This window comes from Triticum dicoccoides, chromosome 1A (genome assembly GCF_002162155.2).
Source record: "Triticum dicoccoides isolate Atlit2015 ecotype Zavitan chromosome 1A, WEW_v2.0, whole genome shotgun sequence".
In the NCBI taxonomy this organism is placed as follows: domain Eukaryota; kingdom Viridiplantae; phylum Streptophyta; class Magnoliopsida; order Poales; family Poaceae; genus Triticum; species Triticum dicoccoides.
The window spans coordinates 16,550,003-16,563,990 of record NC_041380.1 but is presented as its reverse complement, the minus strand read 5'-3'; the positions used below and the strand labels follow the sequence as shown (position 1 = coordinate 16,563,990).

Below are 13,988 nucleotides of genomic sequence, written 5' to 3'. Positions count from 1 at the left end.
TCCACCGCAGTCGTCATGGTCCGACACGCACTACATTTCTCCTCCCCTGTCCTCTTCCTCAGCGCTCCTTCACACGGACTTTCTCTGTGGCGACGGCACTAGCAACTAGTTCACCATGGCGCCGTGGTCACCGTCCACCGTAGTCGCGAGTCACAGTGTGTGTTAAGTGTAAGTGTTAGTTCTTAATCATATCCCGTGTATACAACCAAACACCGTAGAGTTGCATGATCTGAGCCAATGCAGGCAATCAAACACTATGCCAAAATTGTTTCCCTAATGCAAGAGGACTAGATACGAGCAATCAAGCAATATGCAGATGTTAGTTTTTCGCCTGTATTTCCTCAACCAGCCTCCGTTGAGCCAGGCCGAGCTAGCTAGGTTGCAGCGAGAAAGCAACCAAACACGCCCGTAATGGTGGTACGGAGATCTGGAACCCATATTCAGTGATCCTCGCTGATTGCTGAAAGGCCCAAGGCAACCAGGGGCAGGACCATTGTTAACTGTAGACGTAGTAACGCTATTCATCACTGGTAAACACTGTAACACCACAGTTGGCCCGGGGCAGGACCATTGGCTGGCTACGCAGCTGCATTCAGCTAGCTGCCGGATTTGCATCAGTATCCTTCTCACGTTGTCGAAGGTAAGTAAATGGTGTGCCACACGCGCCTTTGCTAGAACTTCTTGTGATTCTAAATAAATCGTGCAGCTGCATGGCCATGGAGAAAAATAGAGGATACACGTACGAGAGAATGTTTTGACGTGATGACATGGCCATGCATACGCGCACGCGACACTACACCGAGCAATCCCTCATCAGCTGGAAGGGTCACACGCGCGCGGGAAGGGTCACGGCGTCCATGAACTCGTGGTCGGCGACCAGCCTCTCGAGCGCGGCCGGCGCCAGGCACACCTCCAGCGACATGCTCCCTCCCCGCTCCGGCCCCTCGAACACCGTCGCCTTCCCGTCCGTCTTGTCGCCGAGGCCGCTCCGCACGCCCAGCGGCCTTCCCCACCCGAAGTCGTTCCCGAACACGTCGAACCGCGGCGAGCTCCCGGTCTCCAGCCCCGCGCCCCCCGCCGCCGCCGCCGACAGGTCCCCGGTGAACGCGAACGTCGGCTCCCGGACCCAGCGCTCCAGGAACGCCCTCAGCGCCGCCTCGTCGAACGACGCCACGGCGCGGTTCAGCTGCCACGCCGTCCACCCCAGCCCCTTCTCCTGGACCTCCCCGGCCGCGCACACCGCCCTGCCGGGCACCACCGCGTTGCCCACGTACCCCGGCGGGATGCCGCGCACGCGCCCCCGGCACCCGATGATGACGGCGTAGAACGTCTCCTGCCCCGCTGCGAGGCGCCGCGCTCGGCACACTGCCCGCCAGAGGTGCGCGAGCAGGGCCTGCAGCGACGAGATGGGCGCGGTGGCGACGCCCGCCATCTCGCCGTTCGCCCTCGCCTTGAGCTTCTTCACGCTCGCGGCGGAGAAGGTGAAGAAGCCTTCGCGCACTGGCGGGAGCTCGAACCGCCGGAGGACGTGCTGCAGCTTGCTGAACGGCAATGGGATCGGCACCGGGCTCGTCTCGACGAACCACCTCGCAAGCACCGGCGCCGGCGTCGAGACCATCTTCATCTTGTTTAGGCCGTTGACATTGACGTCGGCTTGGTGTCGGTGGATCTCCGACCATGCGTTGAAGAACTCCCAGAAGGAGGTGCCGTCGCCGACGGAGTGGTTCATGGACACGGCAACGAACACGCCGTCGGCGAGCTCAGTCACCTGCGCAGACAGCACGGGGAGAGACTCGATGGCCGCGTCCGCGTCAAGCACACCGTTCAGCGAGAACAAGTCCCAGACCACCGGCGACGGGGTGTACATCGAGCCCACGAGGTCCGCGACGGCCAGGCCGGGCGCCGACGCGTGGACGAGCTCGGCGCCTTCTCCTGTGCAGCGCAGAGCGACGGTGACAGTCCCGTCGCCGAGCTCCTCGACGGCGAGACGGCCGGCAAAGTGGCAGTACCGGTCCAGGGCGCGCTCCAAGGAGGACGCGAGGGCGCCGACGAGGCGCTTGCCGCCGACGGGGGGCTTGGGCAGGAGGATGCCCTTCTGGATGTGGTCTATGGTGAGGAGGCGGAGGTCCCAGGGCGTTAGGTGGATGACCTCCGACGGCGGCGTGCCGCCTCCGCTGGACGGCCGGACCATGCGCCGGGATACGATCCGTACAGTGCCGGCAGCTTCCATGTGCTCGATGCTGCCCATTGGCTCACTCGCGATCAAGATTTCTTGGGACTCGTATGAGGCTAAGAGCTGTTGCTTGCATATATAGTAGCATCCATCCTACCACGATGGTGTTCAATCCTTGTCACACACTAACATTAGATTTAGACCTGGGCATGGAAAGCCCGGCCCGAGAAACCTGGGTCAGGCTTGGGCCTTGTTTTGCAGCCAAGAAGGTAGTTTGGGCCGGGCTTGGGCTTCTCATTTTCTGTATTTTGGGCCAGGCTTCCGGGCTTCAGGTCAGGCTCGAATGTGTATACACTAGAAAACAACGTTTGAATCGGCCTTTCGGGCTTCCGGCTTGATTTTGAGCCGGGCTCGGGCTTGAAAACAGAATGTATTTTGGGCTTCGGGCCGCGCTCGGGCTTGAGAAAGGAAGGTAAGGCTTTTACAAGCCCGTCCTGAAACCTGGCCGGACCCAGCGTTTGCACGGATTTAACTAGCACCTTTCCACTTTTGGATTTTTTCTATTTTCTAACTTTCAAAAATTGTATTTAGGCTTTCAAAGAAGGATGTGAATACTATGTGATTGTACACGCCATAGGAATCTAGTGCGATGGACTACTGGCTTGGAGAGTCCGAGTGACGACACCCATGAGTGGTGTCGAGTCGCCAGTTTCTCGTAGAAACACAAATCTAGCGCGCTAGCTTGGGGCGGACATGCTCAAAAACATGTTGTAGCTGAGGTTGCGGTCGACTGAGGCGCTGCCTCTTCTGTTGAACAGGATCTGCGTGGAACAAATCTGAGCCAAGATCATCTTAGCCTCCGGGCAGCCAATCAATGAACCTCTGATTGAAGAGGTCATACCCTCAAAGCATATTCCTACAAAATTTGAGGCGACTTCGAGGGATCTACCTCACCGCTCTAAGGGTTCCGCTTCGCACCTAAGGGTTCTACCTCGCTGCTCTGAGGCTTCTGCATCCCATCCGAGGGCTCTACATGGTTGATGGGTATTGGTTTTAAGACTGTCCACTTCAGATGTCTTCAGAGTTTGATTTAAAATAAGTGGTGATTCTTTTTTGATATGGTCCATTCTCTACACTTTGGCTCAAATGATCTGTTGTCCCAGTCCAAAGTAATTTGCGAAGTTGTGAGAGTAATTTTCCTGGGGCTCTTTTCCGATCTTTGCTTTGCAGGAAAACACTATTGTTGGCCTACTTTTTAAACTAATATTAAGAGCTGCTATATAATCTTTCAAGCACTCCCAAAAAAATTTCAACCGCAAAACTTTTAAGTGTGGAGTTTGATGGTAATCCCATGCTGGTGGTAGTACCTTAGGCAAGCTGCCACCAGTTTGTCAAAGATGATGCTGTAGTGGCGCTACCAACACTTGGTTTCTAGGAGAATTCTATGTTTTTCACTAACTTTATATGTACAATGGATGGGTATCTTGGTTTCCTCTCCTTTTTGGTTTTGATCAAAGCACGTCTCAGGGTAGTATCAGCCAGCATTTAATGTGAGATTATCTAGGGGTCTTCTTGGATGACTCACTCTAAACATCTAGATTGTGATGAAGTTGCTTTGGTTTATGAACACATATGTATTGCATTTTAATGTGTCAAAGGACTAGAGAGAGAAGAAAAAGGTTAGATGCAAATCTTCGAAAATACTCTAAAAAGACTAAGTTTTTCCCCTGTTTTGTTGGGTGTCGGTCGAACGATGACGTTAGTTGTCTCAGGGAGTGCTACATACTATCGTAAACTTGTATTGTGTTTGTGTGGGACGGACACGGTGTTTTGGCTCTCGTGTGCGTCTGCACCAGAAGTGAGCAGAAAATTCATTTAAAATAGTAAAAGATTTTAAAAAACGAATTGTTTTACGATGCTAGATGTTCATATGCGTGAAGTCCGTGCCAAATTTCGTGATGTTTGGACATTTCAGTAGCTCTCAGCAAAAAAGACAAATATTGAGGTTGTAAGAAAAATTTAATGTTCATGTACTGTTTTGATCGATTTTGTCTTTTTTGCCATGAGTTCCTCAGATATTTTAACAAGCTAAAATTTGACACGAACACCCCGCATTGGAACTTACCAAAAAAAATCAGATTTTTTTTAGTTTTTGGTATCTTTTTTGAATTTAGTGTTCACCAGATGGTAGATGAGCCTGAGCAACGACTTGAATATCTGGGACTTCCTTTTTAGTTTTTATATACCGTATACTAGTAGAATAATTAATTACATGAAGTAGGACTTTGAATGGTTTTCTTTTCTTTTGGCACCCATTTGAAGGGACACGAGAACTGATGACCTGGTCGTACAAAAGTATCTGTGATTGTATCGTACTTCGTCTGTCCTAAAATAAGTGTATTATTTTCAGTATAATTTTGTATTATACTCTCTCCTTTCCCATTTATAGGGCCTATCTCAAAATTTTAGATTTCCCACTTTATGAGTGTCAATTTGATGGTTTCTTACCACATGTTCAGATTTTAAGGTGCCTTAAATCATTGCATGCAAGGATTAAAAGAAAATTAACCAATGCGTATACTTCATTGTAATTAATACATTGGTAAACATAATTTTTTGAGGAAAAGGAGTGCATCAATTGAGTGCTTTTGCAAACTACAAAAATTACTCCACCACTCATCTATCTTGGTTGATGAGATTTTTGAATTGAGCCTATAAGGCTAGTCATAGTGGGAGTAACATATGTGGTAGCATCACACATCTCTAGGCAAAACAGATGATGGGACGAGTAATTAATGAGGAAAGAGAGACATGTGGTAACGTAGTTAGTTACTGTAACATCACACATAATAAGACAAGATGAGTTTATAACCTAATAAATAAAGTATTGCATGACACCACAAATATATTACTCACCACTATAGAGGTGATAATAAGACTAGTGTTCTTTGTACTACCTTGACAATTGATGAATAAATCGGAAGTTTTTCTAAAGAAAAAACAAAGACTAAAAACATATACATGTTATTAGTCTAAGTTACAATCCATTATGACTAGTCTAAATTAGAAAGAAGATAGTAGTCAGTATGAAGCTGAGACGCTTATTTTAGAAGAGACGGAGTGCGTGGTAGGCTAGGCTTCCTTACACTGATCTGCACGTGGTGTGCCAAATTTTAGCTATGGTTTCTTAGTACTCCCTCCGTAAACTAATATAAGAGCGTTTAGATCACTACTTTAATAATCTAAACGCTCTTATATTAGTTTATAGAGGAAGGGAGTACTACCTAGCTACAGCTACTAGTCGATGGAGACGTAAATCGCGTGGCATGCTGCCGTTTCGTGTAGCAGTCGTACGTGTTATCCATCATGAAATCATGTCCCGCCTATCAGTATGTTTCCTCGTGTATCACGCGCCCCGGCATACATGCATGTGCCCCTGCGTACGTTCATGTGCCCATGTTCATGAGCAGAAGAAACGTTCTCGTTCATCGCAAAAAAAAACTTCCCTTTTTTTTTAGCATCAATACAGACACAAGCGTTTATATACACGCGCATACATTCACTCTTATGAACGCACACATGCACACCCTATCTCTATGAGCACCTCCGAGAGACTGAGCCGGCATATCATCTTGAGATTTACAAAGTCACCGTAGACGCCTCGTCGTCGACGGGAACGTCTCCTCCCATTGAAAGTGCATCGCCGGAAATCCTGAAATAAATCCAGGAATAATGCGAGCATCAGGATTTGAATCCTGGTGGGTTAAAGATACCACTGTCCACCTAACCAACTCAACCACAGGTTGATTCGCAAAAAAAAACGTTCTCATGGATTCCCTGTGCATGGACAAATCTTTTTTTTGTGTGTGAGGGTGCGTGGACAAATCTGACCACTTAAAAGCCTGTGTTGAAGACCGGACGCGTCCACCGACAGCAGGCATACGGCCATCCAGAGGCATGCCTAAGTTGAGTTACCCGGGTGCACAGGATAACGGATGCAAGATGTTTTTTTTAGAATATGCAAGATGTTTTTTTTTAAGTTTCATGCAAAATATAGTGTAATACCTCATTTTTAGATGAAAAATATGATGATCATATGTTAGGACATTGGGTCATTTTTTTCTCTCTAGGTCCGTCTCTGCTTCCATCAACGCGTCCGCGGACACCCCTTAAACTAGAACTCGTAAATCTAAAAAGAAACGGCCAGGGCCCATCTGCCCGACTACAACTGCCTAGCCCAAGAGCATAACCTTCCGCACTGCCGGCCGGCCTCTTTTGTTCTTCCTTTTTTTTTATTCTTGTTTTATTTTTTCTTTCATTTTTTCATTCCTCTTTTTTGTCAAATATATTTTAAAATATTTTTATAACTTTTTCTAATAAATAAAGTTCAAACATATCCAAATTGCATTCAAGCATAATGAAATTTAATTAAACATAAATATTTTAAAAAAATTGTGAAATTTAAATCCTAATATGTTTGTCTTCACTGGAGACAGTGAGGTCGATGATCTCGACCGCACCGCCGCCGCCTGCGCCACCGCCGTTGTCGTCGCTGCTCCGGCAGGCGGCGGTCCAGTTGACGTTCTCGTTGTCCTTCTCCATCACATCAAATGCCGCCACCTCATCTGCTTGCAATGCCGCCGCCACCTCCGCGGCCTCCATCTCCTCTGCTGCCGCCGTCGCCTGCGACGCCCGAAGGTGTCGTCGGGGTCGCCGTCTTCACGGAGCACGATCTGCTCCGGCGAGAGTTCCATGATGGGAAGGGCAGGGGGAGCGGAGGGCGCGGGTGCCGGAGCATGGCGCACAATGCGGGGGCGACGAAGAACCTATTGCCAGCCAGCCAGAGCTCGCCGATGACCTCCCAATAGCTCTTATCGTCCCAAAAGTGATGACGGATGGTGTTATTCCACTGGCCGTCGATGTGGCTGCAGGACTCCTCCGTCGTCGCGCTGGGACCCCTCGTCGGGTAACCGTCGGCGGTGATCTTCCACTCCTTCAGAAGACAGCACCCCGGCGGCACCAAGGGGCCGAAATCGAGGCTCCTCCATCTCCGGCGTGCCCAGGCTCGACGGCCAGGCGCTGCCATTGCTGGAGCTGCTGCCGGTGTCACTAGACGCCATAGTCGCCAGCGGGAAGAGAGAAGAGAGCGCCGGTGGGGGAGGGGGAGAGAGAGAGGCAGAAGGCATCGGTGAGCGGAGGGCCTGCGGGGACGGGTTTTATAGGCACAGGTCGGGCGGCAGGTTGGTGGGCGGGCGACGCCGGAGTAATGCCGGCCTCGGGAGACGGCGGGCGGTCTCGGGAACAGTTGCCTTGACCGATGCCACGTGGGCCACGCAACGCGTTTTGACCGCCGCTTGACCGACGCCACGTCGGGCGTACCAGGTATACGTCGCGCACCCGGTGCGACCCACGTCGCATGCGGACCGCCTTTTTTGTGACAGGACGATCATGTCCTGATTTATGAAAGGGTACGGGACGATCTCAGTTGTTCTGTATTTAGGGGATCGTGCTGAAGAAGTGATTCTGTTATCAGTTCAGGTCGAGTGCCTCTGTTTAAGAGTATATCGGATCTTGCTTTTCCGGTCCCTATGGGAGGACAAACTGCCAGAAAAGAATTCTGAACCCTAGCATGGCAATTGGCAAGTGCCAATAAAGCTGGTGCGTGTATGTCTTCGACACAAAATTTTCCATGTCGTGAGTTTTGGTGTATGTCTGACACTAAGTAGAATCCATCTTCTCGTAGTTAATCAGCTAAGTTTCGGCGTTCAGCGACACTTCTCTATGGGTTCTTTGCTCCAAACCAGAGCCGGGCATTCTGAAGATGAGAACGGTATCCTGCTCTTCGTCAGGAAGGACGGTGATGTTGGTTCGGAATTGTAATGCTTACTTAGGCGCCCGAAAAATCACAACTGTATATGGGGCACCTGTGTTGGCGATGTGTGTGACATGAACACAGACTTCCAAAGCTACACGCACGGGTTGCTTCTCAGTATTCTTCTTCTTCTTCTTCAGGCTTCCGAGTTGTACGAATTAACAGAATTTATCTGTATCTGTTAGTAGTGTTTTTCTTCAGAGCTCAGGCTGGCATGAGCTGCTGCACCTTGATCACTCCTGCCGCTCAGAAAAGGCCAACCGGCATATTGCGAAATTTCGTTCCTTTGTCACATCACAAACCGTGAATAAACCTGTACACAAAATAGGGAATGTATTGTCCTGGTTTTGTCAGAGAGACCTATCGTTGCAATTCTTGTACACGGCTCATGTTTGTTTCTCGAGTTCTCGGTCGACACCATGGACCGTCACACCATGGACAGTCGATATCCGACGGTGAGATATGCGCAGGATTCCGTATTTGTCTAAGCTGTAAGAATAAATACTGAAGAGCGTAGTGTTCTGATTTCTGAATGAAGGTGGCTCTTATTTCTCAGTTTGTGCAGCCAGTAAGCCCTGACAAAAAAAAAGGAAGAGAACAAAAGACAAAAAAGGAAAACGTCGACAGCAGGGATCGAACCTGCGCGGGCGAAGCCCAACAGATTTCAAGTCTGTCTCCTTAACCACTCGGACATATCGACAATGCATGCGTTAATACCCATCGTGCTTTATTAAAAACTAAGTCTGCAGGTCAGTGACCAGATATTAGTACGTGTCGTTCATCTAGAATCATCAGTTCTGTTTATTTTTATCAGGCGCGGGGATGTTTTGGTGCACTCTGCTGCAAGATTTCATGTAGATCATCTACGTGTTTTCTCTTGTCTACACTTTATAGATGTTGATGCTGATGAATAGTTATCTATCCAAAAAATCAAAGCAATTAGTAATTGGTAGTATTAACTTGGTGCTCCAAGATCAAATCCTAAAATAAACGAGCACTTAATGGCACCTCCCCAATATAAACGTATCTCGTCTTTCGCAACAGCAGCAACAATCTGCATCCATCTCAAAAATAGAGAAGAAAAGGAAACAATCTGCATCCGGGGGGACTATTAGCATGAAGACCACGCAGGCCCTGCTCCTGGTCTCCCTCGCCCTCATGGTGATATCATCAGGTGGTACACGCACGGCGTCTGCGGCAGAAGGTGGCGGCGTTGTGGTGCCGGCGGCGGACTGCTCGGGGACGGTGATCGGGCGGGGCGAGGCGTGCGAGCCCCGGAACTGCGAGGCGGAGTGCCGGAGGCAGTACGACGGGTTGGGCGCGTGCGCCGCCTTGGGGTGCAGCTGCGCCTTCTGCGTCAAGTACCCTCCCTCCTCCACCGCACAAGGAAACTGATACCGATAAAGTCTGGGAATAGTTTGGACTGAAACCTTAGCTTCGGTTTGGTTTTCCTGTTAGATTGCGTTTGGTTGGTTTAAATGGGCTGAGAATGTAAAGCAATTTGGTGTGGTTTGGATTTTATAAAATACTGGATTGGACTAGTTTGGTCTGGACACAAACGAGTTGGTCTCGCACTGTTTCAACCTATAGACAAAATCCAGTTTCTCGACCAGATCGTACGACACGGCCAGCTTCCAGTTCGCTGCACTCCAGCGTACGCACCTAGCTCAATCCATTCCATTCATCAATGGCGTGCGTGGAGGCTCCGCCGCTCTGGGAATGCGCGGCCTGTCCACGGTCCCCATGGAGTACGCGCGGCCTGTCCAAATTCTGGGCGACCCCTACGACCAGGTGGCGGCAAGCTGGTCCCCGGGCTCTCCGTAGACGCCGGTCGTCGATGTGGCCGGTTTCGACGCCTCCGGCCCAGAATTACCAGCATCGGGTGCTTGTCCGACGCGCGCCTCGCCGCTGCCCACACGTATGGGCAACGAACCTCGTCAACGCAGTGCACTAGGCCGACGCGAACGACGCGCACTGGCCAGCGCACTCGCCCGTGTACGTTCATGTCCCCAAAAGCTTCCGGGTGCACGTCAGCGTGCTCCCGCCCCAGCTCCTCGACATCCTCTTCCTCGGACTCGGCGTCCTGGTGCCTACGCTAGAGCGCTGCATTCGGCTCACCGGCGCTACTACCCATCCAGGACGACCTGCTACCTGAAGCTGAAGATCAACTACTATCCGCGGTGCCCGCAGCCGGAGCTGCCGGTGGGCATGGAGGCGTACGCAGACGCCAGTGCGCTCTTCTCCATTCTCACTGGCGTGGGTTGGCGATCACGCCAGCTTCTTATTGTGTCCACGGCTTCAAACTACAGTTTCAGTCCAAAACCGAAAAATGGTTTGGATGGGGCTGGGTAGCAAACGTGGGTAGTTTGGTTTGGTCTGGATTATGGTGGTTAAATTTTGGATTGGATTGGTCTGGATGAAAGAGGCAGAGTCATATGGTTTGGGCTGGTTTCAATCTGGTTCTGAAACTATTCACACGTACCACACTAGGACTATGCCTATACTCGGGGGCTACACCGTCCGCCGGTTTCGCCACACTCGGATGCTGCGCTCGCTCGATCCGATTGCAGTTCACTTAGTTTTAACATACTCAAAAAGCTGCGGGTGTGTCCTCTTTGGCTACACCCAGTGGGTGCAAATCTCTTGTTTGTTCTTCTGTCTTTCTTACCAAAGAAAGTTGAGTAAGCCGATTGAATATACAGGGTGAACTTTGTATCTCCAACTTAGTCGTAGCCCATCTACTCGGTTGACTAAAAGAAATTCACCAAAGAAATCCAATCGCCAAACTTGATCCGATTGCAAGTACTTAAGCAAAATAATTAAAAGGTTAATGAGCCACGCTGATCAGTCGAACTTAAAGTTTTTACAATTTCACTTGGCATTCCGAGGCAAATTTAATACTTAAAACTTCTCACTTGTTTTTCTCTTCTTCTTGTACGAGCTCCTCCTCCGAGGTGTCTGGCACTCTAGCCGGCTCAACAGACAGGTCCAGGCCAATGAGGGAAGCAATCTGATTGGCGGTTCTGATGAAAGTTTGCATGTGGTCTTCAAAGTCCTCGCCCTCCGGATTCCCCACGCCAATGTTCTGCAACTTCGCTTCATTTATCTCGGGGAAGTGAACCCGGGTGAGAGCTAGAGCTACATTAGCCCCACAGCGAGCAACAGATTTCTTACACCTCGATACTCGGCCAGGCACCTGCTCAAGTTGTTGTAAACAAATGGGCAGAGCTTCATCGACCTCTTCTCCAGGATGGAGAGTCGCATTGATGCCCTTCATGGATTTTCTCACTTGGGCTATGACGCTTTTTGCTGCTTTTGCTCGTTCTTCTAGTCGGATTACAGCCTCAGCAACCCGAGTGGATGCCCAAGGAGTTTCTTTGATGTCGATACCATATGCTTCGAGCTCCTTCTGCACTTTATGAGCCTCCATGATCGGATCGGAACAAAACACTGCATAACAGAGAAACAAAATAGTCAGAAAAGGAAAGATTAGTCCATGGATTTAGTATTGCAAATTCCACTCAAGAAGAGAGTAAATGCCTACCCTCAAGCCTCTGCTTAACCTCATCTAGCTGGCCCACCAAGAAGGTTTCGGTGTCGGAGATTCCTTGCTTGAGCTCGCCAAGATCCTTTTCGTACTTCATTTTGGTCATTTCTGCAAGATCAGACCTTTCCACATATTTGGTATGCCATTCAGACTCAGATGCTTTTAGAGCTTCGATTTGCTTCTTCATGTCCTCCGCCACCTTCAGGTAGTGATCTTTCATCTCTCTGGCCTCTTGGAGCTCCTCCAACCTATCGTTGGCTTTCTTACTCATAGCATCAGCTTCCTCTTTGGCTTTGGCAAGAGCGGTGTCTTTCTCTTCTAGGATTTTCTTCACGGATTCTGCAAAAACAGTTCCACAATCGGTTCATCGGTAGGATATTTTGAGCGTATGCATCCGATTAGGATCAACTTTGTTTCAAATTAGTTAATTAGGCAAAGCTCAAGATCATTCAAATGGTAAGGTTACCTTCCATAGCAGTTTTCTCCCTTTCAAGCCGAATGGTCTTGGCTTGTTCTTCATCAAGCTCTTGGCGTACCTTCTCCAGCTCCTTCTTTAAACCTAAGTATTTGGTTCCACTTTCACAAGTTTTCTGCATAAGATTAGACATATACAAGGTTTAACTTAGTTGTTTTCATAAGGTAACAATTAATCCACTTGGTTCGTCCCCAAGCCGAGTGTAGTCATGGATCTAAGGTACAATCTAGGTCTATGAAGTGAAGAGTTATTGATCCTTGAAATTCCAACCGATGGTTATCAATCGATTAGAGTCTCCGAGGCTACACCCACTGGGTGCACTGATCGTGCCCAACTAGAAGAATATCAAAGTTAATCCACTCGGTTCGTCCCACGAGTCGAGTGAAGCATGAAGTTAAGAGTTATTGTTTCTAGAGAGTCCAACCGGTTGCAAACAATCGATTAGAGTCTCCGGGGCTTGACCCAGTTGATGCGCTGATCATACCCGACTGGAAGAAATTCAAAATCAATCGACTCGGACCGTCTACGAATTGAGTGAAGTCATGGATCTACTATATTATCTTATTATATGAAGTTATGAGTGATATATACTTCACACTCCAACTGATTGCTAGCAATCAATTGAAGTCTCGGGGGCTACAACTAGTGTGTGCAGTGATCACGCCCCCATTGGTAGAAAATTTCTCAAAATTCCATTAGATTCGAAAATCTAACTAAAGAGAGGTTATCCTAACAGAAACAAATGATACTTTCTCGATTACTTACTCGGATGTTGGTCTTCAGGGTTTCGTTTGATATGAGCAACTCCTTCAACCGAGTCTCCATCTGCTCGGCATGTAGCATGGCTTCCTTGCCTGCGCCCACTTCGTCCTCTAGGGATCGTGCCAGCGAGAAAGATGTAGATGAAATGGATGGAGTTTCATTCCGACGAGGAGATTTCACTGCCATCGTAGTCGGGCTTATTGGCTCCGGTGCAGTCGGTGTCTGAATCAACCCACCCGACTGAATCTCTGGTGGACTTGGAGATGTATCAGGAGCAGTATCCATGGGGATTGAGCTTTGACTTGGGCTTGGAGGGATTTCCTCTGAATTGTGAGCTTGCTCGTGGCCCGAGTTAAGCTCTATAGTAGGGTTCACTTCTTTAGCGACTAAAAACTTACACTCATTAGCATAAGGTGGTTCGCTTGTTTGCTCGGATGATATTGAAAAAGTGTTATACCTTTTGAAGACACAACACCAGCATCAAGCGTCCCCTTGGATCTATTTTTAGTATTTTCAGTTGCTTGGCTGGTGAAGCTTGCAGAAGGGACAACCCTGCAAACATAAATAGAAGATAAAGATTTTTTTTCAATGCTTAGATTAAGGATTATATTTCGCATACTTACTTTGCAACATCAGGCATTGGTTTCCATGTCCTTGGTAGAGCGGCAGCCTTTCGAGGTTTTCGACTTATGACTTTAAATGATCCTTTTCGTTTGGTTGGAGGAGGAGATGCTTGTTGCTCTGCTTCCACTCGGTCACGCTTGGTCGCCCGAGTAGTTGGTGAGACTCCAGTCGGATCCTGGTTCCTCTTGGTCCGACCCTCCTGATTGGCATCCGGGGAGGGAAAATACTCCACTTCATCGCCGCTTTCGTCCTCGTCATCTTCATAAGTTTCATCCTCTGATTCTTCATCTTCTCCAACAGTGCACCGACTTGGGATGGAGGTTGTCGGCAGCCGGCAACCTCCATCCCTATTTCGATCTGACGTCCGCATTGTATCTTCGGTCGCCATGGACGGCGACCGGCCACTGTGGATCCAGGCGGGCGGAGGCGTGAACGATGGTGAACCCCTCCTCATCTTCTTCATCTTCTTCAACTCTAATTGGCGAGTCTTTTCCCCGACCATGGCGGCGGCGGAGGATGAGAAGTGCAGTTACGG

At 49.2% G+C, this 13,988-nt stretch overlaps 3 protein-coding genes and 1 non-coding gene across 4 annotated transcripts; all 4 read right to left on the bottom strand.

The window, feature by feature from the left end:
• Window positions 1–501: 501 nt before the first annotated feature.
• Window positions 502–2,324, bottom strand: LOC119342371 (uncharacterized acetyltransferase At3g50280-like). Its single transcript, XM_037614182.1, has one exon. It carries the CDS (start codon window positions 2,246–2,248, stop codon window positions 827–829), a length of 1,422 nt encoding a protein of 473 aa, XP_037470079.1. The 5' UTR covers window positions 2,249–2,324; the 3' UTR covers window positions 502–826.
• A 6,339-nt stretch (window positions 2,325–8,663) lies between these two features.
• On the bottom strand, window positions 8,664–8,745 carry TRNAS-UGA. Its single transcript has one exon. It is a non-coding gene; the product is annotated as a tRNA-Ser (tRNA).
• Window positions 8,746–10,932: 2,187 nt separating this feature from the next.
• LOC119341396 (myosin-2 heavy chain-like) lies at window positions 10,933–13,205 on the bottom strand. The gene is made up of 4 exons (XM_037613562.1): window positions 12,833–13,205; window positions 12,059–12,182; window positions 11,590–11,931; window positions 10,933–11,495 (listed from the first exon to the last, which is right to left on the bottom strand). Exons 1-4 carry the CDS (start codon window positions 13,112–13,114, stop codon window positions 10,957–10,959), a joined length of 1,287 nt encoding a protein of 428 aa, XP_037469459.1. The 5' UTR covers window positions 13,115–13,205; the 3' UTR covers window positions 10,933–10,956.
• A 10-nt stretch (window positions 13,206–13,215) lies between these two features.
• On the bottom strand, window positions 13,216–13,988 carry LOC119349983. The gene is made up of 2 exons (XM_037618054.1): window positions 13,453–13,988; window positions 13,216–13,381 (listed from the first exon to the last, which is right to left on the bottom strand). Exons 1-2 carry the CDS (start codon window positions 13,953–13,955, stop codon window positions 13,216–13,218), a joined length of 669 nt encoding a protein of 222 aa, XP_037473951.1. The 5' UTR covers window positions 13,956–13,988.